Raw genomic sequence first — 26,459 nt, forward strand, 5'->3', positions numbered from 1 at the left:
GTAAACTTCACTGTCTGAAGCAATATTTATGAAATTCCTTTGAAGGATTCCTGGGCACGGCTCATCACCTTCACCCCCGGTCTCCCTGGTGGACTGTCAGGCTCGCTCAGCAGATTCTGAAGTTTTGGAATAATTAATTAGTGACCCTTCAGAATTTCCCGTAAAATAGGCCTTTAAAGTCAATTTCCTTTGAAAATTGTTCTGTAAAGGGCAACACTTGGTCCCCAATCGTTCTGCCTTTTAAACCTGAAACTGCTGCAGGATAACATTTGAATACATTAGACGTAAAAGTTCAAATCCCGCTACTCAGTTTGTTGGACTTTGCAGCAGGGTATGGTCCCACATTTGCTTGTACTGAGGACAGGTCTGTGCTTGTATAACGATGCCCAGCATTTCAGTCTGAGCAATGATGCTCATGTGAGCACCGGGGGGAAGAGGGGAGAGCGAGTATTCAGCTAGCGGATGCACACCGACTGCTGCGGTAGAGAAGGGCAAGAGAGTGAGGAGAGGAGAGTGCAAAGACCAGAAAAGAAGATAGAGATGCTTAGAGGGTAGGGGGTAGTGCAATAAAGGAGGGTCAGATTCCGAGAGCATAAAGGAGGAAGCAACGTGATGAAACTAAGAGTAGTGGGAATGAAAAGAGTGCGATATAGGAGACTAAAAAGAAAATTTAATCTCAGGAGGAGGTTAAAGAGAAGTGCAGAAGTGTAAAGAGGAGGATAGAAGGGAAGGAGTTAGAGGAGGAAATGAGATTAGCACAAAGACAGCGCAGAGCCAAATGGAGGAGGGAAAAGCAGCTGAAAGCAGTAAAGGAAGATAGCGAGAGCAGGAAGCTAAGACGGGAGTGGAAGAGGGCCCAATTGTGGCAGGCATGGAGAAGGAAACAGGACGAAGCACAAGAGCAGGTAGGCGAGGAGAGAAGATCAGGCCAGAAGACAGAAGAGATGTGCAGAGGTCCCTGTGGACATAACACCTGGCAATGGAGAACTTCCAGAGATTGGCAGAGTCTGCCACCTGCACCCAGGGCCTGGGCCACACCGTACACAAGCCCACTGAGGTCTGACACCACCTTACCCAGATGTGGAAATGGTATCAATGACCTATGGCCCCTTAAACCCTGATAGATGAAAGAGGCCACGTGGATGCCCCATATCTGACCAGATGACGAAAGAGTAATCACGCCGCTAAGATAAGAAAGAGGTGCAGGGAACACTTGAACCCCATAGACTGTGAGTGACTTTCATTTCACCACTGGAGGGAGGGAACAGAGAGGCACATGGATAGATTCTGCTCCAGAAGCAAGCTGGAATAGGTTGGTTTATTCGGCTGTTCCCTTTCTTACACCAAGTCCACACACAGACCTTTACATGCTTTTGTTGTAAAATGAACCATTTTGAACCAAACCTTCTAAGTCTCAACATATCTGTTGATCAATTGGATGTGACATATGGTGTTAGAAGAGGCACCATAAGAATCCGATCAAGGGGTCCGCAGTGATTGGGACCTCACCACTAGCTGCTCTTCCAGAGAGCTAGCCCCCCCTGTGTAGCAGAATAGGACCTGTATAGCCGTGAAAACAAGGCTCTTCCTCATAGGGACGGGTGCTGGGGCATCTAGGGTTTGGGATTGCCCACCATGGGGACGTGTACCGGTGGGTCGCCCCCAAGTCGGGGGCTTGCCACCATCATGAGATTCATTCTGGAGCTGGGGCCTTAGACAGAATTACAGGGGGGCAACACAAGTGTTGCTGCTCAATCAGGCATCCGCCCTTCCCTGCATAGATACGCGACCCAGCAGCACAACTAATACGCAAGTCAATTCTACTCCCTGATGTAGAGGAAGTACTAAAGCTGAGCCAGACTGTGCAGAGGAGAAGGGTGTGGCTCTACCCACCCTTTCAGTTCTGCTAAAGAAGAAGGTAAGGACAGAAACAGGATACGACTTAAACCCCCAAGGACGCAAAGAGCCAAGAATATCCTCAAAATGTGCGTCAGCTAAAAAGAATGGCTTGCCTCTCTGCCATGCCTTGAAGTAGTTCATTACTCAGCAGTATCCCCCACGAAGCAGGGACTTAATTGTTTAGAGAGAAAGGAACGATTGCATAGGGCTGTGAATAATACCCAGGGGGACAGCATCACAAGAGACAGATACTAGGGCTCAGAATGATGCTATGGGATACAGTATTAAAAGAAACATATAATATGCCTCAACATAATGCCAAGGGGAGACGGCATTACAAGATACAGATACTAGGGCTCCGAATAATGCCCAGGGGGACAGCATTACAAAATACAAATACTAGGGCTCAGAATAATGGCCAGGGGGACAGCATTACACAATACAGATGCTAGGGCTCAGAATAATGCCCAGGGGGACAGCATTACAAGATACAGCTACTAGGGGTCAGAATAATGCCCAAGGGGACAGCATTACACGATACAGATACTAGGGCTCAGAATAATGCCCAGGGGGACAGAATTACAAGATACAGATACTAGGGCTCAGAATAATGCCTTGGGGGACAGCATTACACGATACAGATACTAGGGCTCAGAATAATGCTATGGGGTACAGTATTAAAAGATACAGGTACTAGGGCTCAGAATAATGCCCAGAGGGACGGCATTACAAGATATCAGATGCTGGTACCCACCCCTCACAAACAGACAAGTACTAGCCTATTCACACCTCACAGCTGGGCACCAGCGCACTGGTACTTCCCAGAAGCAGGTCCTAGTCACATTTACTGGCATGGGGATCTACCAACAAACGAAGCAGTTCTGTGAACCTTTCCCAACTTGCCAGAAGAATTCCCACATTGATGTTGGGTGGGCACGCGTACACCCTCCCTACTGTTTGCATCCCCTTTTACCACCTAATGATGGATATTATGGGATGCCCAAGCTCCTCGAAAGCTATGAATCTCTATCCTGGTGGTCACAGACTATGCTACCAAATATCCTGACGCTTTCCCTATTTAGAGCATTACCACTCAGCAAATTCCAAGGCATCTGGTCCCTTACTTTACCACGGTAGGATTTCCAAACTATTTACAATGGATCAGGCCTCCTCCTATAAGACCCGCCTCACGGATAAGGCAAAATCCTTTTTACACATTAGAAATCTAAGTGAAATGGATTAGCAAAACGTTGTATAAATAGACATCGAAAAACCTTTTGAGGAGGGTTGAAGCATGACCGGCTGTATCTAGCGTTATTCACTGTCTTGCACACCCAGCAATCACCTGGCGGCTTTTCTCTGCTTGAGCAGGTATACAGTAGAGCACTCTGAGATGTGCTGGCTATGATAATGGAGAGTTGGGAGAGTTGGGAGGGTCCAGAATTTACTGGTGTGAACACAATGTAGTTCTTTCAACGACCTAAAGGAAGACTGTTGCAGGTGTGAGAGTTGGTCAACAAGCGCACGTGGAAAGCCTAGGATAGGTAGAAGCAGATTTGTGATTGCCAGGTCTTTCTCAGAATGGTCCAAATGGGTAACAAAGTCCCAGTGATGCTATCAACCTTGACAGTCAATCTCCTGGCCCAGTGGCATGGACCATGCCCAGTAACCAAGCATTGACTAAATCCTTTGGATATGACATGGATGGATTTTCTGCAGGCCCTCAGCACCTTCACAATCATTATGTCTGTTTTGCTTGGTGTACTGTACTGCAGCTTGCCACTACGGTCTGTCCATGGCATGCTTTCCCCAACATGACCACAGATCCTTACTCTCCATGCCGGCGCACCAAAGGATGTAATCCTGCCTGTACACTGCTACCTTACATGGCCCGGGTGTTGCTAGGTCTGGCAAAGATCCGCGGCTACACTAATGTCAGGACTGTCGGGACTGGGGGCTAGTTAGCCTTTTGGTTGTAGCCCCTGAGGGTCTCTCTGGGGCTACAACCAAAAGACCTGGGGCTATAGCCCCCCCAGACAACCCCTAGCAATGCCTCTGGGTGGCCGCCCATGTACATCAATGTTAATGTTAGGTTTTTCCATGGTATTTGGTCTATTGCAAGACTCCCAACTCATAGTTGAAAGAAATACTTGCAATAAGGAGGGGGTCAGAGTGGGAAGGGGCGGGGGTGATGCATGATGAAGGTTATGCATGTAAGGTGGGGAGGGAGCAGGGGTAAGAGGAGGTGGAGGGGCACATGATTAGCCCAGGGGGAGGGGATGGGGGAAAGAAGAACCGGGAAGTTGGGGGCTTTGGGAGACGCTACGACAGAAGGGATGTCATAAGGGGTGAGTAACTAACAGGCTGAGGAGGGGGTTGGTTCAGCACAGAGGTGGTGGGTGGGGGAGTGCGGGGGGAATTAGGGGTAGAAAATAGGGGTTCAGGATGCACCCGCTGGAAGGAAGACAGAACTGAGGGTGGAGGAGGAGAGATAAAAGGACATAGGAGAGAGGTGGCAGGATCCGGTTTTGGGGAGGCGGTAGAGGAGTTGCACATGGCCACCAACTGGGATGACCCAATATGCAACTGTTCATCAAAATGAATAGGTGTCGAACAGTTGTAGGGGTTGTGCAGTTGGAGCTAACCAAAAGATCAAGTCTACTTGCGGATTATCAAAGGACATTGATCCCTTTCCATGTGTTCCAAGCCTAAGCGTGTCGCCCAACACAGCCTCAACATCCTGTGGCCCAATGTCCACTCCTGGAATTTAAAACATAACAGAGCCACAATCAGTCAACCACCTCTTCTCACACCAAGTAAGTGGTGCTTTCCAACAATGTTCAGTCCTGCTAATGGCCATATTTCCTTGACTGGCCACAGTCTCCATTCTTTTCTCCGCCAGGTTTTGCTGGAAAGCAGCTGTCTGCCTTCCCAGGTCTCTATCATGTACAATATGTATTTAACACGTTGATTCGTTAGTTCAAAGGTTTACACTACTACATTTCATTGGTTATGTGAATTGCTGAAAATTTTCTTTTTATTTTTATCCTCCACTGCACAAAGTTGCTGGGAAGTGAAAATGGATTTCACGGCCTGATATTTTGAGACTTGAAAACCAAGTCAATAAACGAGTGTTTCTTTGGATCCTGATTTTGCCCTCAGAGTTTCCGAGCCAGACCCGAGCCACACACTCGAGGAGCGGGTGGTGCACTGGTACTTCCTGCAGCTGGACAGCAACCAGAGCAATGACATCAACAAGCGGGAAATGAAGCCCTTCAAGCGCTACGTCAAGCGGAAAGCCAAGCCCAAGAAATGTGCCCGGCGCTTTACTGAGTTCTGTGACCTGAACAAAGACAAGTCCATCTCATTACAGGAGCTGAAAGGCTGCTTAGGAGTCAGCAAGGAAGCAGGTGAGTTTCTCAAGTCGCCATGGAAAAGCTGGTCTACAACGCTGAGCAGCATGGGTTCGATACCCGGTGCTGCACTTAGAGGCTGGACTCCAGCATGAAGCTCGATATACAAGCCCAATTTAATCAACCTTTTAATGTATTCTGCATTTCAATACCTGGTTGAAACATTGGAGTTTCTGAAATGTGGGATGCAAGTCATGTGTCTGTATTGCATTTCGCTGTGCTGTTATCATGAAAAACGAGGAATGTGAGAACTAAAAGCTAAAACAGCTCCTTCTCTCTGTGGACTGTAACACACTCAGCCAGACCTTAATGCCGTGTTTGCTCCCGCGCCGTATCAGAGGAGGATATCAAACGCTACTGGGGTCCTGTTGAGTGTTTTACATCCCACAGAGCAACCTACCAGCAGGTCAGGCCTGCCAGTAGTTCATAGACCCTACCAGCAAACACAGAGTGAGCCGGACCGGAAAAGATGCCCAGTAACGTTGGTACCGGCACCTTAATTCCAGACCGGCTCACTTATAATGAACCCCTATATATTTGTTTAGCTGTATTGCAGGGCCATCTTAAATTAAAAGGATGTTGTTGATAATTGCCAACCATTATAGCACTTGGGTTTATTGTTCAAGACAGTTGTTGCCAGATATGCACTAGTTCCTATTTGCCCAAAAATATGTTGGCACATAAAGGGGCATATTTAAACCCACCAGGAATGTTTTTAGTTATTGGAAAGTATTGTCTTTCTGCAAAGCTTTGACCTGACTGTAGTATGGAGTGGAGAGACTGCAGCAAAGGACGTTGACCTGCTTCTCGACTTCGTCCACACCGTCTCCGGACTTGCTCCTCCACTTCCATTCCTCCCTCCCAGTATCGCTGTGCCTACAGGCATCTCATTGAACCACCCGTGGTCGTATGAACAAGGCAGAGCACTGACCAGACCTTAGACCCCGTTAAAGGCTCCCCCGTGTGACCTGACCTTGATAATGAAGATGCTGGGATCCCAGGAAAGACAGCCATTGGTCAGCATTTGGTTGCAGTAATTTGGTCTATGTTCATGCTTCCCCTCCTTGACCACGTTCTCCACTGCCTTTCTCCTTCTCTCTTAATCCTCTCCCGGCATCCACTTGTTCACCGGCTAGTCATTGGGCCACCAGAAGCTGCATGACCCTGGCATCCTCATAAAACTGAGTTTCACAGGGCAGTCTTTGCTGGGTAGCCAGCGAAGATCAGTGGCCAAGGAGAGGTAGCTTGCTACCAATTCACCAGCTCCACAACCCCTCCCCCCCACTGCCATCACCTCTAGCCCCACACCGCCCATGTACCAATGGCGTAAGCAGCCTCCACTAAAAATGACGGTGTGTTCCTGCAGGTTGTGACTCCATAAACTATAATTACATGCCACAGAATGTTTGTTGTGCAACAAAAACTGTTCTTTATTTTATTTTATTTCTTTCGTTTTAGGTATTAAATGAGCATGAGCCTACCTTTGGGAAGCAGCGAGTGCGGCACAGAGGTAGGAGTTACTTGCATACATTTGATGATCGCAGGGGAGAACTGTCCTTAGGCCATACCACTTATGATCTGCAGACCACTTACAGCAGCAGGGATTAGTTAACATGCACAGTTAGTGGGGAACATGCAACATTGCTGAGAGGTGTCATGGGGTGGAACAGGGTGAGATGTAAAGAGTGGATGTCAAAAGGGACACTGGGTTTGTGGGTTTGGGGTGGGTATAGGCTTATGGACTGCAATGAGGGTGCTCCTTGAAGAGGAGGGTGTTGTTGTCTTTTCTGAGGATATGAGTGAGTCTGATGACGATGCATATGAGGTTCCAGAGTTTTGAGGATTAGGTTGAGAATATTGATTTCCAAGTTATTCCTTTTTTTTTTTACATTACTGCTGTTCTAGTCTGGCAGGATGCTGGCCACATAGACAGTTACTTTGTCTACCAGAAAGAAGGACTTTGCATAGTGACAGCTTTCCAAATGATGCAGTTGGCATTAATGGTGGTATGTGCTTGTAGGGGTAGGCAGTGATGTTTGATAAGTGTTTTTATTATGAGGCCATGGAAACAATATTTTCCTACTGCTCAAGAAATATCGATTTGATCTTTTTACTTGCAGGAATGCAATATACATTATAGAACTATTCATACATTCAACATTGCACAACACTAATGATTTTAATAAAACTACATTACAATAAGCTGAACCCATCTGAATGATTAATTTGTAAAAAAAAAAAAAAATCATAGGTCAATTGTTGATAAACAAGTTGAACCGCTCAATCAAAATGTGTTTCAAGCATAAGCACAAAAACATAAATTCATAAGTATATACATATACATTCTATTATTAATAAGCAAAATCGAAACGTATACTGAGTTCTAGTACAATGTGTTAGCTTTTCAGGGCTGGAATTTTAAAAATTACAAACTGTTTAAACAAGAAAATAATAAGGGAAGAACAGGAAATATAAAAAGAGAAAAAGAAAAACGATTTAGAGTTAATCTTTTTTAAGTGATGTTTTCATATTATATTAAACTCAATTTAATATAATGAATTAGCTAAATTAATTATAATTATAGCTTTTGAATCCTAATTCATGTAGTTCACTTAAATTGTCTCACTGATTTCGTTCATGATACTTGTTATTAACATCTATTTTTGGCTCCTTGTTATTATTATAAGATTTATAATATATATAGATTTCTGGTGCTACAAAATAATTATTTGTACTTCATTCATAAAAATGTATGAATCACACAACTCAAAATGTACTATATTTATAATTATTTTACAACTTTCTTCAAAATGTCACTTATTTTGAGGTTCTATGACCAAATTTATAGGTATGTTTAGTTCTGTGAAGTACAATATATATGAATATCTAATACTATAGATACTCAATGTTCTCCAAGCGGAGTATTTAAAATGTGTATATTTATGAATACTATTAAAGAATGAGGTACAAATCAAGATCTAAGTCTCATCTATAGTGCTTAATTCTTCAACTTTGCCTGTTGGCATTGAAACAAACTGGTTCTGTAGAGAACATGGCACCATTTTGTTTCTGCTTTTATGTGATTGGTGATCATGTGTTGATTAGAAATGAAAGTAGAATCATTTCTCCCTGTTTTTGGAGTCCTTAAATCTGGCAGCCATATTTTACTGGAAACATCATACCGATATTTATACCTCATGTTTTTGGCACTCAAGTTTCCGCCAGCAAATATTGTTTAGTTTCTTAAGTTACAGGACAAAAATAAATACACATATGCTTCTCACTAATATTCTTTCAATTCTTAAAAAAAGTTATATTTTTTTACTACTGAGTTCTACCCACTAGCTTGTTGGCATTGACATGTGGTGTGTCAGACAGATAGAGATCACATTCTGTAGAGAGCATGGTACCATTTTGTGTCTGTTTTTATGTGGTTGGTGATCATGTGTCAAGTAAAAATAAAAGTAGGACTAACTAGATACAGTGCATTTTGTTTCTGCTTTTGTGTGATCAGTGATTATGTGTCAAATAAAAATGAAAGAAGGACTATTTCTACCTGCTTTTGGAGTACTTAAAACTGGTGGCCATCTTTTGATGGCAACTACATACAGCTAACTTATGTTACAGGTCAAAAGTAAATACACAGGTGGTTCTTAATATTTTTCTTTCAATTCATAAAAAAAATGTATTACATGTTGTACTTTTTGTTACTGATTTCACTAGCCTGCTATCTAGGGTCAACGATCAGGTGTCATAAAAAGATGGAGGTGAGATTCTTTCTCCCTGTTCTTTAAGTCCTTAAACCTGGCGGGCAATTTATAATGAAAACATCATACATCATACAGTTATCTTAGCCCTCTTGTTTTAGATACTCAGGTTCCTCAGGTTTCCTCCCACAAAGATTATTTAGTTATTAAACTTAAAGGGCAAAAGTAAATATACAGATGGTTTTCATTAATGACTTTCAATTCATAATTTCTTTACAATGTTAAATTGTTCCTTCGTAGATATAAATGATAATTCCATGGTTACCGGTAATCATGAAATTATCCATGGTTCATGGTAACCACTTTTGCAGTACTCATGAACAATATTATTATTAGTAGTTTATATTCAATAGAACCTTGAATATTGAATAGAACTCAAATTATTGACCTAGTTGTTCATAAAGGTCTCTTCTTTTTTTTCCATGTGCTCTTTATTTCTCCTAAAAATTGTGTAGTTCAGGATCTCTTTTTAATCCATGCTCAGTGGAGTTGAAATAAAAATATATATATATTAGCTTTTGTCGTAAACATTCTTCTATGTTCCCTTTCCTTTCTTTCATCATGACTCTCTTGAGTCAAATAACATGTATGTTTTGAATATTTCCTGCGACATGATTCTCTATCCAAAGCACTGCTAAGGGATATCTTCTATAATTGATATGAATAGATCGTATATGTTCATACGTTCTAAAGTGTAACTGTGTTATGGTACTTCCTATTTATAGTTTATTGCAAATACTTTGTATGGCATAAACCACATGGGTACTGTTGCAGTTGATGAATTGACTAATGGTTTACATTCTACCTTAATGTTCAGTTATAGAAGTTTCTTTGTCTAACGTATAATTGCACATTTTGCAGTGACCACATTTATGGAATCCTTTTGGTAAAATTCTTAACCATGATGTATTCACTGTAGGACATCTTTCCAGGGGACCAGGACTTACAATGTGTTGTAATTTCTAAGCTCTGCTATGTACTATAAAGGGTGTTTATTGAATGAAATGTTTCAGATCAGTATCAAAATTAAAAACAGTCCAGTGCTTTTTAGGCATATTGTATATTTTGTTGTTTTTCTCATGAATGTGCTCATGTAGAGGCTTTCTGCAATACTGATCTGGAGTATCCTCATTTTAGAAATGTATTCTGTATCATGTGTGCATTCTCTTTCAAAGTCTTCATTTGACTTTCAATTACGTCTAGCTCTAATGCACTTGCCAAAGGGGATAGGCTCACTCACAGGACCGCAGGGTCAATGATACTCCAGATTGCTCTCCGGCTGATTGCTGCCGAAGCACTTTTTGGCACGTCCCCCTCTTCTAGTAGATCCAATTAAACCGGTGGTCTGAAGGTAACAAAGCCTCTGAAAGAAGCAATAAGGGGATCTTGGTCACGTTTGAGTCTTGTTAATATCTGCATATTTTTCATAGCAATCAGAGTCACACAATTTCCTTGAATCTCCCCGGCTACTGTAATGTATTCCTAATCTGGAATCAATTGTAAATGGTCTCCTGGCATTGGATGCTGGGGCAGACAATGTTGTAGAGGATATATTTAGATCCTGAAAAGTAAAAAGAATGGTTTTCCAGTTTTTTCTTGAATAGGAGAAATGTGGCGTGAACGTGTAATGGGAGATTGACCAGCAGACGGGGTGCTGGGAGCGTGAACGATTTTCTGCCAACTTGAAATGTTGCGTGTCAATGGTTCAAAATAAAAAATAAATAAATATGATTGGTGCTATTTTCACTTTCATTGGCAGAGGCTGCTATAAAGGATTTTAGATGCAGAAAATGAGAACCGATCATTCTAATAAATATTAATTTGTACAAAATGTGTCTTAGAATACACACCAGTGCTGCTAGGAGCTGCACATTGCTAATTAACATTGTTTTCTTTCTCTGCAGTTGGCGGCCATTTTGTCTAGAGGAGCCTCAGCACAAGATGGCAATATATGAGAAGGAATAAAGAATAGCAACTCCCATGCTAGAAGAAGAAACGTCACAAATATTTGCACTTTTGTAATATTTTTGCATTTTGTTAAATGATATATTATGGAGAAAAGCAATAAAATAAAGATAAAACTTATTGAACAAGCTACTGATCCGTTAGTGATATCCCGCCGCACACATGTTTTATGCTGTATGCAAACATGTCCATGATTTCCCAGGCCCATGTGCTGGCTGCATTGTTCCTTTACAGTGATCTCCATTTAACTATGATTAATTATTCACTTTAAACAAAAACAGGTTTTCTTTAAATGGTGCTACTCCTATTTTGACGTGCTGCAATGCAGTACCCTGAAGCGATCCAGTTGACATTTTGGGTTCCCTGGAATGGGTTTTACTCACAGTTCAAAACATATCCAGAATCCTCAAATGGGGACTTTTTCACTAAACATAAAGTGCTGGCATACCCCCTCTTTCGGGGATGTATTCGGGAAATTCACAATTACATTGCAACTCCTCTTCTTATTGTCATCCCAACCAAAAAAAATAAAGAACATTTTAAAACGAGTAGAACATGCAACTATGAAGAGAAGCAGTATGCAAACCAGTGAATAGGGGCATTCAGCCGCACACAGATGAGGTAGCTGTGGTGTATGATATGATATGATATGATATGATATGATAGTTTATTTATATAGCACCTATACACAATGTGTTTCAAAGCGCTTCAAGGCAAGGAAGGGAACAAGGGAAAATACAACGACATTCTTACAGGCCATGAACAGTAAGGATGTGAAATTAACTATCGTACGCGGCCTGATGACATTTCAGATAGTGCAAGAGCTAAGACATAGATAAGGAAGGGAGGAGGAGAGTTGGAAGGAAATGGAAACAGACAGGCGACTACCGTACTAGGCCTGACAACATTTCTGGTAGAGCCGGAGAAAAACAAAGGTGAGGGAGAGGGGTGCAGAAAGGGAGGGGAGGAACAAAACAAGTAACTATCGTACTAGGCCTGACAACGTTTCAGATAGTGCTGGGAGGAGGGGGTAGCAACAGTAAGGGGATAGGGGAGCGACAGACGAGGTTGCTATCATAGTAGGTCCAGGGACAATTCTGATAGAGTAAGTGCATAGAAGAAAGTAAGGGGAGGAGGGGAGGAGATGGGAAAATTGAGAGGGGAGGGGAGGAGAGAACAGAGAGTAAGAAGTCAAAAAGAGTGGAGAAGCAAGAGGGGAGAGCGAATACAATTGCAGAAGTCAGTAGTAACACATAATGTTGCAAGCCAGGATACAAGATGAAGATGGGAACAGCATGATTCAGGGCCACCATGTATCAATGTTCTACAGATGCAAACATATTTTAAAAAGGTCTAAGTCATTCGTTTTGGCTATAAGGTGGCCCCATAGCACCAAAAAACACACCCAGAGGTTAAAGGGACGCAAGGCCCTCCTCTAACCAACCCTCATATAGGTACAAAAACTTTAGAAACAAACAACAAAGGGTTAAAGGGGCAACGTGCTCTATTGCAGCAAAACGAATACCAAAGAGAAACCAGTTATGCGAAATATGCTTCTAATGGATTAAATCGTGAAGCATAAAGGTTTAGCATAAAATAAACACTTTTATTGAGTTATCAAAAAAGCACCAATCAACAACAGCAATAGTTAAAAATTAGAATAGATTTCAGGGTAAAATGTAATTGAATTAAAAAGAAATATGATAGTGCAACTGAGTAGAATACTCAATCAAAGCTATACAGTGCAAAAGCTATCTGAGGCAGCAATTCATTTGGTTGTGGGCTTCTAATGGGCAGCCCTATAATGAAAGGTCATGTCAAAAAAGTGTTTTGTGCTGTGCGAATACGCAATTCATCCGCATCCAACACTCCATTCATTCTCATCATCACTCACTCATACACATACTATCAATAGGTTCATCCAACATGTTTCTTTCCATTTAAAAAATGTGCAAAATGTAAAGGGAAATTCGTCAGGCACTGTCTGGGGTTAGTTCTGTGCACTGCATTGGACAGTTAGCAATACTACAGTGTAAAAGAAAGTTTTGACATATATTAACAAAACAATCTAAAAACAACAGCACTGAAATTGTGCTTTGGAGACACTTCATACACCTCAAAACTGAATTGGAGGTTAAGTAGGCGTCCGTAATTCAACACTGCTAACACAAGGCATCACCATGAAAATATGGTGGAAATGAATCCACTTGGGTTCTGTGGATTATCTTCGTAGTCATCTGATTGCGGCTTCTGAAAGCGGCTTGAAAGTACGCTCTTATCAGTCGGCGTCACTGTAGGGCGTCTGCGTTCAAAATCGCCATGGAGTCACCATCGGCGGGGTGGAACAGGCGGGATGGCGTATTACCGGCAATGCCTTTAATTGTTCCACGCTGCATATAGTCCGGATCCCGAAACGCCTGGGTCCGGGTCTGGGTCCGAAAGTGTGCCCCATAGCACCAACTATAAGCCAACACCATTACATTGGAGTACAGATAAGAGGAGGATGGGATGTGAAGTTGGACGACAGCCTGTGGACATTGTTTGGATGTTTATCCGGGCACTGACATCCCTTGGCCAGGTTAAACCATATAGCCCAATAAACACTCTCCCGGATTCGTGTTTAGCTAGTTCTATCACACATTAACATCAAACATGGTACTGAACAAGCACATCCAGTGCTATTTCTAAGTAGTCTTCCAACAGTTAATGGCTTTTGTGCAGCTGTAAATGAGATTCTAGGGTAATGAAAATGTCTTAACCAGGTGTGCCTTCAAACACTTGATTTATAGGCAATATATTTGTCTTTACAATGGTTCCTTGCATTGAAGTGCCAAACTGTTTTGGCATGTGTATACATATTAGATAGGTAGTTGCCATGCACATGCCTATCTAATACCCTAACAGAAGCCAAAGGAATTTAGTGCAAGGAACATATGAAACTGCACACATTGCAAATGAATCAAGTGGTTTAACACACACTTGATTAAGGCGTTTTTTTTCCACATGGGGCTATGTTACAGCTTCAATTAAGACATTAACTCTCAGATGATTGCTTAGAAATTAACTTGGCAGGCCCTATGCTGCACTGAGTTTGATGTTGCTTCATGGCAGGGCTAGAGCAAAGAGATCCCATGAGGATGTGCTTTGAGCAGACTGGAGTGGCTATTGGATGGAAATGAGATTGGCATAGCAACAGGCGGTCAATGAGTGGGTAAAAGAAAAACACATCCACAAACTGTGTCCTTCCTCACACCCCATCTGCCTTTTAGCAGCACCCCAATGGAACAGTGTTTGCTTGTAGGTGGCACTGAAGTGCTGCCCAATTGCCACAACTAAACACTGTAGGTGGGCCCACGTTCTACTACTTGCTAATTAGCACATAGTAAACCCAACCATTTTCAGCAAACTCTAACCTGCTCCCAAAACTAACACTTTCAAGGGAAGCACTTGCTAACCTAAATAAAATCCTGTCCATTTTCAAGGAAGCACGAAACTTATCTGGAGGGTTTTTGCAAAAAAAATAACCTCTCCCTGAAATGCATACATTCCCAGTTCTTGCATTCGCATTATGAAATGTTGAGTCAGAAAAATAAAGGTGTGTGAACTGGCAGACCAACAATCGAATGGGGAGTCTCAAAAAATACTACACACTCTTGGAATCGTTTGCAGTAGAAAGCAAGACATACGCATTCTTTAGTTTCCTGTCTAATCTGTGTTTGCAAGGTTATTTAAAAAAAGGCCTGCCGACCGAAGAGCCAAAGACAGTGCTCAGTGTCCCTGGACAGTTTGCACCACCAGGCGAGCCTAGCTTCTTTCACATCACTGCACTGGTGGTGGTCCAGAGCAGCACAGGCACTGTGTACCATAAAGGGGCGCATTCAGCACATTTTTAAAGGAGTTAGGAAATGGCAAATGTGCATTTCTAACATACAAACCCTCCAAAATGTTTTCATGCAAAGGGTTCCCAGGTGTGCAAGCTTTTCTGATCACCGTTCCTCGAGCCTGCCAGTCCCTTTTGGAGCACAGTCACTTCTGTCCATTTTGGGTAGCTATTTGGAGAGCTCCTCAGTGCAGATCGCTGGGTGCGCTGGTGTTCACATTGTTGGCTTGCAACCTGAAAGATTCCCTCCCCACACTTCGGTCCTGTGAGGTGGCCTTATTGCTGTGCTGTGCAAACAAAGAAGCCCCTCTTAGGTGACAGTGAAAGCATAGTAATGTAGCATGCTAATGAAAGAAAAGTTCAAATCTAAATTGCTGAATGCACGTTTAGTGTGAATTCCGCATAGTAGACTAGGTCTTCTGCGCATAATACCGAACAGGAGAGCAGGGGTGGAGGGTGTGTCCCCCGCTCCCCCAGTTTGATATTATGGGCTGCAGGGGTTGTGGGGTGTCCCCCGCATACATTAAAGGCAGTGTGTGGACAAACGGGTGAAATCCCAAAAGATCAAATTACAAACTACGGACAAGTGGGCTCGATGATTTCGTAATTCGATCTTTTGCGATATTTTGTTTAACGTACATCCACGTAGTATAACACAATGGAAAGATTCCAGACTGTCGCTGCATGTAGAAAGAAAGACATCTGGCCCGACTTGCCCTACCTACCCTGTTTGTCCCTCATCCACAGGCACCTTTCGCAACGTCTTATGAACTCAACCTGCAGGGGTCGGGGAAATAGGAACAGTCAGGGTTTGGTTACCTGTCATTACTGGATTTATCTTATTGCCACTCCCCTGAGTGGTAAGAACTCAACATGAATTGGTACAGTGCTCAATGACTTGTTATGGAGGTTGCCAGTCCTGCCAAAAATTCCCATGAGTATGCTAGGAAGTAGTACAAAATAAGGAGTCTTTGGATGTCCAGGCATCCAAAGATATCACCAAACATAAACTCTTAAAAATCTGCTTTATTGGTTTGAACCTGAAAATGATAAAGAACCAGGATGGTTGTCTCTAGAACAGGGGTCTGAAACCTGTGGCTCTCCAGGTACTTTGGACCACATCTCCCCTAATCCCTCACCATTTACTGTGCTGCACAAGGCTGATGGGAGAAACATCTGGAGGGAGACGAAGGTTACAGACCGCTGCTCCAGAAAGATAAGTACCTGCGCCAGATGCTCTTATTTACCGTGGTTAATACTCTACCCGGGGACCCGTGTAGAACATGAGAAGATGCAAGCGGCCTGCTATGAAGGAGCATTTTCTGCCATTTAAAGATGCATCATTTTGGTGAAATCTGACAGTGACAATCAAGAACCATAAACTCCTTTGGAAACATTGCAAAAAAGCTGTAAGCCCCAAAGGGTACGAAGTTTACTCTTTCGGTTCAATACTGAACTTTTAATATCTAAAATCCAACCAGAAATTAAGGAAATGTGAAAACACGAATATGGCTTTACTGAGATCAGCTCTCGTCCTACATTTCCATATTCTAGACCCTCCAACTCCACAGTATTGTTCCGTAGGGTCTCACCTCTGCTTCAACACTGCTCACCTTAAGAGCGTGCACTCTCAATCACTTTTAGGACCCAGAGAATGACTGTCCAATATTGAATCCCCAGTGATTCAATATGATACTATATGATAGGTCATTTATAACGCACTTAACACCCAGAGGTTTCTAAGCGAGGACCCGGGGATCCAACCTGTTGTGCTCTGTGCCCTCTTGTTTCCAAGGCGAGCACGTTGCCTCCGAGCTATCCTCCAAAGACAAAGACAATAGATCTCCAAATCTTAAAGACCATTGCGAGCTTCCAGTAAATGCGGCAAAGCTCCGCTTATACGATTACCCGCCACTGTTAAGAAAGTCTAAAATGCTGTCCACCGATGCCTGTTGGACATATAATGAAGAAAACCTCATACATTCGTGTAGGTTGGTCCTTTGAAAGAGTATTTATTTTTTTATGATGGGGGATCTTCAAAATATAGGACTGGCCTCTGAGTACAGAACACCCAGGGAACCTCTAAAAAGAGTGCTTAGGGGCCTTCTGCATGTTGTACATTTACCACCCCAGAGGAGATGTGGTACTACTGTGCCCTTCAAATATATACTCCAAAAATGGGGCTCAGCCTTTAGACCCAAATGTCAAAACTGGATACAAGATGTGGTCACACTATTGTCTGGGCGTGGAAGGTTACGATGCAAGAAGAATGTGAAAAGTGAAATGTGATCGAATGCACGGCTCAGTTCATGATTTGCATATTTCATTTATTTTCATATTTTTGTGTTGTCTGTGCACTGGCTACGCGTCAAAGAAAGAATCTTATTCAAAACTCTATCACCCACAGATGCGTCTCCAAATCTGCCCCGCCTTACTTGGTCCAAAGAGTCTCCAAGACACATTCAACCTGACCTGTTAGAACGCCCTACACTCACAAACTAACTGTTCCAAACATCAAAAGAGCCAAAGCCGGAGGCTCCAGCTTTCCATTAGTCGCCGCCAAACACTGGAATGTGCTACCACAGGCACTAAGAGCGGAGGTGTCGTACTGGGCTTTCCGCAAATCCCGTAAGGCACTTCTATTCATCGAAGCGCCCACCAATCTCCACCCATCACTCAGTATATGCCAGATTGCATACCTCCGATGTCCTCAATGGTAAACAACTGCGATAACATGCATATTTGATTGAAACACATGATGCCTCTATGACGATAAACAAATGGTAAAAAAAATGTAACAACATGCATATTTGATTTTAACATGTGATGCCTCCATCACGTGCCCACAGGCCACATGTAACCAGTTTTTACAGCGCCCAGATGCTTAAGGGCTTACGTGCGCTTGGCAAATGCAAAATTAAATGTCATTAGTTGAAATCCTTATTAGTTGAAATCCCTGTTCTTATTTTTTGCCTGTGTTGTCTTCCCCCTTTAAAGGCTTGAATCATAATTAATTGACCAGTGACAGCTATGTAGCAAAAATCTATTGTATGAAGAAGGGATGACTGAAATGCTCACAGGGTTACATCAATGCCATTCAACTAAGCAGCAGCCAGTTCTCTGTGTTATCAACTTTCCTGCTCGGCTAAAGTGATGTATAAAGCCATTTCCCCCTGTAAATTCTGCATTTCGATACATGAAAGGGTTAATTGAAGCTATTAAGCCATCTCCTTATAAAATTCCATGTAACAATAAGTTTATTTATAAACAAAGTTATCTGCCTGAACGATGTTAACTCCATTACAAACGTCCTGACCACATGTGCCTTTTATGGACTTGATTTCTACACGTAGTATTAGCCTGTCTAATTTTGTCAAGGATGTTTTCATCTTCTGTCTTTTAGGGTGGGCGTATGTTAGAGAACAGTAGAATAGAGGCGGGGCCTGTTTCAACTTGTGCTGCAGTAGAACCATGCTGTCCTAGAATTTCCGATTTAACCCCAAAGGAAGCTGTCAAATAATTGATCAAACATAATTAATGCAAAGTATTCTGAAGTAATTCAAACAGAATCTGGCATGTGAATAGGCTACCTGATTGTCAAAAAAGGATATGTCATTAAAAACGTATTCAAATAGCTCCCACTGCGATATTATAGTACTGGATGCTACACTATGTTTTTTTTTTATCTCCCATGAAGAAAGTGTTAGTGGTGGTTTCTGTCCCTCCCTGTGCACTTCACTGACCGCCTTCTCTCTGTGTGAAAATCTAATGACAGACAATGACTTGTCACTTGTCATGCTTTCCCTCCATCCGCGCTACTCACCCAGCAACCAACCTTCCCAAGCTCATCATTTCATGTAGTGCCAATTTACTCCTGCCTTGGATCCACTAGAAAGCGCTTAGTGACATTGTGCAAATACAGAAACTTCAAACTATAAAAGGGAGATCATGAAACAGACACACACAATGTGATTGGCAGGTCGTGGGCGGTAAGGTATCATGCTTCTTCCGATTTGCTGGAGTAAAACATATTGATTTATATTAAGCATGACGCTATTGATAGGCACACATACAATAGTAATTTTCCTTGGAAAAGGGAACTTGTGTGACTCACAACTAACACAAATATTGCAGTCATGACTACATTGTATGTTTATATTTGGAAGTTATGTATAGCCCATTAATGTGGCATGCAAAGGTGCACATGACATATGATAGCAGCATTTGCACATGCATTGCCATATCGTTTCTATATGGTAACTATGCCAGGCATATCAGGGCATTAGCCATACATTTACGTATGCACTTGAGATATGGAAACCAAACTCATAGGTTTTGCCAAAGCATGTTTTATACCAATTATACAATAAACTAATATGAAGTATGGCCAAGGTTACACTGACATGAGAATTTTGTTCAATGTTTTTTCTTATATAATGTATTGACTTAGTCATGAGTAACATTACCCCCCATCAGGGATACGCCTATAACTTTAAAATCTTATAATAGGCTTCTTTAACAAGTATGAAAAGGAAAAACATCAATTAAGATTAGTCCTGTCAATAAAACATGACGAAAATGTAATGTCAGAAAAACCTTGTAGGCACTACTCCAGAATCCTCGCAAGAACAGCCCGAAAGATAAAAACAATGGCATGGAAAAACTCTGCACTGCTGCTCCACATGAGCCGAAAGATTGGAAGGTGAAAAAACAGCTCAGAAACACACTTATTTCAGAGGCTCAAAAATGGCTGTGACCAATTTAACCTGGCTGGACCCTGGACTGAAAATGTGCAAAATATTCAGCACCTGAAAAACGGCTTGGAAAATGTATAGAAGCTCAGAACTAGGCAAATCCTTGAGAGGCTTGCAAACAAACGGCAAACACGCCAAGTGTCAAAAACCTTAAGGCCAAAAATGACTCTGAAACAACCCACAAGGATCAAAAAATTATAAAATCAGAGAAACCAGTTGTGAAACATCTCGGAAGGCACACAATCATTCAACATGCTCAAAGGCTGAATAACAGAACGGAGAAACAAGGAAAGGCTCAATACATGTCCAAGAAGTTAATTAAAAAAAAAACAGAAGCACTCTGGAAAGCTCAAAAGGAGCCAACATGTTGGAGATATGTCTGTGAAACACTCTGGGTGGCCCCAAACGCGCCAACATATTCAAAGGCTGAGTATCAGCTTGGAAACACAACACAGGGTTCAAAACATGACAAAAAGACGAGAGTCCAAAACAACCGTTCAAAATGGGCTAACCGCGTTAGGGACAGAAAGATGCTTGAGAAAAGCACCCAAAAGCTCAAAATGAGACCAAGGGTTTGGAACCTGAATACCTCTCAGAAAGCATCCCAGAAAATATTACAGCAACCTCTAAACCAGGGAAAAAGTGTGGATCTGACAAATAGCTCACATACAATGTGAAGGTTCAAACTGAGCCAAACATGTTGATGCCAAGAAATAGCTTGGTATCACCATGGAGTGACGAAAGCGGGGAAAAATATCAGAAGCTCAAATGAATAGCCCAGAAACACAGTGTAAGGCTCGAAATTCACTAACACATTTCAAGGGTTAAAATTCGCTCAGAAATAACCCAATGTCCTCATAACATACTGAAAAGCTCTGAGTGTGAAAAACTAGCTCGCAAACATCACAGAGGCTTATACAACCTCAAAGGTTTAGAGGGTCCAAAACACCGTGCACAGCTCCAAATGAGCCAAACTGTTGGAGACTGAAAACCAACTAAGGACTCACCAGAAAGCTTGAAACTAGCTGAACCTGCCAGAGGCCAACAAATTGATCAAAAACCTCACAATTTATTGAAAGGTTCAATGGTTGAAAAATAGCTTTGAAAAACTCAAGAACCTCAAAACAAGTGTCACACATGGTGCTTGGAATCAAGAATCACGACTACATATCCCTGGTTCAGTATTTTATTTGACGACTTTGTACAGCCAGGGCAACCGAAAAAAAGGCTAGCAGCGTGCCACAAAGAATAACAATAATAATGGTTAGGATGATCTTTCCTAAAGAAAAATGTCACATGAGTACGTCTTCTAGGCTCTTTTGGCCAAAGTCTACATTCTTAGTGTTGAAGGATCATGGGATTCCAGAAACCTCTTCTATATTCTGACTCTAGGTGTGGGCTTTCTGGGGTACCACACCCTGTGACTAACTGAGTCTTTCAGGCATGTAAGTTTCTCAGCGTCTTTTATTTGAAGGATAATAAATGGTTCAGCCAGGAGAGAGGCAGAAGGATCAATCATTTCTTGTCCATCCTTTCTAGTAGTCCTCCCACCTTATCTCTAAGCTGGCATTAGGCTCTGTCACCCTTGCCTTATCCTCCTCGCACCTACGAGACTTGCTTAGAACATGACCTTGCCCTACAGGATCTTCTTCCTCTAGCTGACTTATTGTTTACTGCACTCTGCCTCATGTACCGGATCTTGAAAAGCCTCTCTGGTAAACTGCCACTCTCCTTCCTCCTTCACCTCTCATCCACCAAAGCCATTCTTCCTCCTTTCCCTCTTCCTCTTCTTCCTCACCATAATATTCTTAACTCTGATCTTCCTCATTCCAAAACTCCTCACCAGTCCTGCTCTGAGAGGTGGCTATTACAACCTCCCCACCTTTAGCTTTACAGGCCACTCCTCCTTTACTTTTATCATTAACTCCTTCTTTTTGTCCTTCACCATCTCCTCACTTTCGCTCTGTCCTTTGACTTCACCTTGAGCCGCTCTTGTTGCCACCACTTTGTCTTGCCCCCCTGTGCTTGTTTTCATTGATACCACTTCCTACCTACCAGCTCAGGCTACTCTTGTCACCACCACTGTGTCTCTACCACCTTGTGTCCTTCTCCCTGCCACCACCTGCTCCCTATCACCTGGGGCTCTTCTCATAAACCACCACATCTCTACCACCTCAGGCTGTTCTCCTCACTATGAGCTGCTTGTCTCTACCAACCTGGACTGCTCTTGTCACTAGCACCTCCTCAGTAGCAGCTTGGGCTGTTCTCCTTGCCGCCACCCCCACTCTATCAACTCTCCTCTCTCCAACACCTCCTACACTACCAGCTCCTTAACCACTTTCCCCTTAGCTGTTACCACTTACACCATGTCTTTCACTACCACCACTTCACCTTTTGATCTCACTATCTCTTCCTCTCTCCTGCTGCACCCCTCCATCTCTCCAGGCACCTCCTCTCTCGCACTCTTCAGTCTACACCCTTATCTGAACATGAGCCTCTTGCGCTAGCAACCCGGTCCAATGAGCCACTCTGAGACTGGGGCTGGTTTCATTTATAGTGTGCTCCCTCTTCACCATGAGTGTGCTTTTCAATGAGGGTCTTTATCTATGAGTGTTGATTGAATGAGGGCTTGGATTAGATTGATTTCCTGAGTGCACCTCGGACTGCTTTGGCTCAGGAAATTGGACCAAGCTGTAATATAATGACCAGGTCGTGCACAGGCACACAGCCCGCTGAGCCAGCCACACAACACATAGGCACACAGCCTGCTGAGGCAGGACAGGATTCATAGCTTATCGATCGAGGCGCACATTGAATTCTCACAACCTGCAGTGCTCTCATGCTTTGTTTTATAACAGCAGTGTTATATAGGGGGTGCAGCTGGCAGAGGACACTACTCCCGATCGTGTGTCCCAACATCCAGAAGAATATTTGCTGGCGAGTTGGCGCTGTTGGGAAGTCGGGTCCTGGTACTGTACACGGGCCTGTGAGCGACCAAGTAACGGAGCCCAGAGGCTTCGAGCGCCGTGGAGTTGTGTCACGTCGCAACTTCCTGAAGAGTTCTGCATGCAAGGTGGAGATGGCCTTTGTTTCCTGCAGTAGTCCTGCACATGTCCTGTGTCGGAAATGGGAAGGTGTGTCCAAGAGCAGTGCAGCGGGTCCCGGTCCAGGATGTGTCCCGCAGCTGCAACCTTGGGCCACGCTGCTACACTTCCCTGGAGTGTTTGCACCGTTGGCCCAGGAGTGGAGGGGGTGCTGAGGATGTTTTTGCCCGTGTCCTTGCCGAGGGCCCAAGGACAGAGGTCTCCAGTGAGTGGTGGAAGAGTACCGGCTGTGGGTGAGCCTGCCTACTGCTCCCAGCAGGGCTGTGGGTCTCCAGTCACTAGAGATGACCCAATTTAGGAAAATCGGTTTACCAAAATTGTCTGTGGAACACGTGATAGCCATTGAACAGCCTATTAGGAAGGAGGAGATCATGAGTGCTATAGACCAGCTTAATACAGGCAAATCACTGTGCGTGGATGGCCTGCCAGTTGATGTCTATAGAGCTTTTGGGTATGTATTGGCTCCATTCCAATGTGGTTTATATAACTATTTCCTGATAGAGGGAGTATTGTGCCCAACAATGCGGGAGGCGTGTCTCACGGTAATTCCTAAACCATGTAGGGATCAAACCAAGTCTGGTAATTATAGGCCAATATCATTACTAAATGTGGATGCTAAAATATTTACCAGGATACTGACTAATCGGTTGAACAAATACATTGGCGATCTGATTGATCGTTCTCAGGTTGGGTTCATGCGGGATAAGCACGGATATAACCATATTAGAACTATTAAAGACATTTAGGGGCTGCCCAAGAAAGAGGTCGGGAAAATTCTGTTAATATTTATGGATGCAGAGAAAGCATTCAACCATGTTAATTGGAGCTTCTTAGATTTTACATTAAACAAAATGGGGTATGGTAATACTTTTTTGAAAGCTATTAAAGTATTGCATTCATCAATTAGTGCCAGAGTTTGGGTAAATGGGGGAACTTTTGGTGCCTTTTTCCTTGTCTAGAGATACAAGACAGGGATATCCGCTATCCAGATTTTATGCTGTGCAGATGATATGACAATAATTCTGTCTAACCCAAAAGAGGGTGGGGGAAGACTTAAGAGTATGTTTGCGGAAGTAGGTCTCTTATCAGGACACAAAATTAATTGGGCGAATTCGGTCGTTTTTCCACTAAATTCCACGCATCCGTGCAGTGACTTGAGCACTTGGAACTGTCAATGGGCATACACAAGTGTGTGGTACTTGGGAGTATATGTTGTCCGAGATCTGAAGAGGATAGTGGATTTTAATGTAGTTAAATTGATAGAGGTACTTCAAAGGCATGTACAAAAATGGGTTGGTTTAACTCTTAATATTTGGGCAAAGGTTAATGCGATTAAGATGGTTCTTTTGCCCAAAGTGCTTAATAATATTATTCAATCAATTACACTTAGGTTTAGAAAGAAGGTCCCCAGATGCATTGACAAAGTCTTTCAAAATTATATATGGGGAGAAGGCAAGAGATCTGGGTTTCCACAATATGTTTTAATGCATGCAGTGCGGGAGGGAGGGGTTTGGATACCCCAATCTGGAGCATTAATACAGGGGCTTTTTATTGAAGAAATCAGCATTTTACTTTGTTGAGAGAGATCTCTGTTTGCCATTATGGATGTTTATATAAAAAACTAAATTCTCACCATACTCCTTGTGAGATGTGTATTCCATGGGGAAAATACCCAACTTAGCTGCAAAAATACCAACTCTTGAGGCAACTAGAGATGCATTAATGCCTTTGATGATCAATGGTGATGAAAATGTGTGGATCGATTATGGAGCATCTTTGTGTTACAACTCAGGACTGCAAATTGGGAACAAGACCTTATGCTGGCAAAGTTGAATAAGGAAAGGAATTCTAAGGGTGGGCGATGTATGGAATAATGGGCAAATTATTTCTTTTGAATCTCTTAGAAGGAACTTTGGTTTAGGGAATAGGGAGCAAAGATGATATACAGAGTTAGAGTGTCATCTTACACAGAGGCATGGGATGCAAAATAGCCCAATAAAAGACAGGCAATGGTCTGCAACATATTTCATTCACCGCCACATATGGTTTTGACCTTCCTGAAATTGATGCCTATGGAGAGCTCATGTGCTGCCTCGTGGGAAAAATTACAGCAAGCATGGATGAAAGTGCTGGGCAGAGAAATAGCTACAAAAGAATGGAAAAGTTTAATATGAGTGGGTACAAATTCAAAGATGAATCTGAATCTGCGGTTCGTTCAACAGAGGATTTTGTGTCATTTATATTGGACCCCAGTACGGATGGTTGACTTGGGTATGACAACTGAGGAACCTTACTGGGATGTGGCCAGAAGGGAAGTACTTTATTGCACATGTTGTGGGGATGTCCAAGAGTGGTGGATTTTTGGGGGGAAGTCTTGGACAGGCTGGACATAATTTTGGGAGTAGTGTTTCGTAGATCATCTTACTCAGTAATTCTGCTCTCAAATGAGGCGAGAGCTAAGGTAGCTCGAGATCATGGTAGCTGGATAAATAGGGTATTGGTGGTGGCTGCTAAGTGTGTAGTGGTCTGCTTAGGTGTGGTGATGTCATAGTGGGCAGTGGAATGTGTGTGCTTGAGGGCTTGGGGGTTCTTAGAGGAACCGTTAGTAGTTAGAGCTGAGAGAGAGCTGGAAGGGTGTTCGGATCCTGGTGTCTTTCCTTCTTCTATACGTGTCTTTGTGCCTTCCCTACCATCCCGTGTGGTCCTAAGAGGTATTCAGGACTGGACAATAAAGCAGTGTTATAATGGGTTGGTTATAGTTGATGATTCTATTATATGCCTTCATGGTAAAGAGTTGAATTTATTTATATCTTTGTTTAGAAGGCAAAATAATTGATTGGTTTAAGATTTAACCCTCAAATGTTAATTGATGACTGTGTTATGTTTATAAATTAGAAATGAGAAATAAAGAGTAAAAGAAAAATGAAAAGGCAGTGGGAAAGGTCAGTCCAGGTTCCAAGTTCAATTGTCCTCCAACAACTACCCTGATTTTCTTGACAAATAGACTTCTCCGTCACTAGCAGCCATGATGGCTTGGGGAATCCTCCTCTTGTTGATAAATGGTGAAGGGCCGAACAAATTTGAAGTTACCAACCCCTGGATTTCTCAAACACAATATCACACAATAATAACCTGCCCAATGACCCAGCCCAGACCATAACACTGATTTGGTACTTCTCGCTTAAGTGCTGGTCAGAGAGAGAGAGAGAGAAAGAGGGCACATGTGTTCCGTCCAGACCAAAGAGGCCTGCACAGTGCCTGAGAGAGAGTGAGAGAGAGAGGCCAGTCCTTAAGTTGAATGGGTCTCTGGCGTTTGGCAGTTTACACCCAAAGATTGTAAGATTGTGCTCTATGTAGTATGTTTACCTGCATTCTTTTCCATTCTCATGAATTTGAAGTTTATGTGTAGTTAGAAGTGCCTTTTCACCATGTTATTTACTCATTGCTGAATAAATGCAAGTGTACTACAAAGGCACAAAGGCATGTGTGCTACTTTTGGGCTGCTTCCAGATAAGCGTGCACATAATTAGAGAACACAAGTCTACATCTGTCCTGTTTGCCATTAGATTTGTTAATCTGACCCTGCTTGAGGCTGCCTGCACTGAGCTGAGAGTTTCTGCTTCTGAGCATGTGAATTAAATATTTTAAATAGACACGGTAAGCTTTCTACACAGTAT

At 42.8% G+C, this 26,459-nt stretch overlaps 1 protein-coding gene across 4 annotated transcripts in view; it reads left to right on the forward strand.

Moving 5' to 3' along the window:
• Window positions 1-11,172, forward strand: part of SMOC1 (SPARC related modular calcium binding 1) — a 445,428-nt gene extending 434,256 nt beyond the window's left edge. For all 4 annotated transcript variants that reach the window (XM_069638879.1, XM_069638877.1, XM_069638878.1 and 1 more), the window contains 3 exons: window positions 5,062-5,309; window positions 6,771-6,822; window positions 10,984-11,172. In XM_069638879.1, coding sequence (XP_069494980.1) covers window positions 5,062-5,309; window positions 6,771-6,781 — 259 coding nt within the window. In that variant the 3' untranslated portion in view covers window positions 6,782-6,822; window positions 10,984-11,172. The remainder of the gene's footprint in view (window positions 1-5,061; window positions 5,310-6,770; window positions 6,823-10,983) is intronic.
• Window positions 11,173-26,459: the final 15,287 nt, after the last annotated feature.

Source organism: Ambystoma mexicanum, chromosome 14 (genome assembly GCF_040938575.1).
Source record: "Ambystoma mexicanum isolate Mex_15411 chromosome 14, UKY_AmexF1_1, whole genome shotgun sequence".
In the NCBI taxonomy this organism is placed as follows: Eukaryota; Metazoa; Chordata; class Amphibia; order Caudata; family Ambystomatidae; genus Ambystoma; species Ambystoma mexicanum.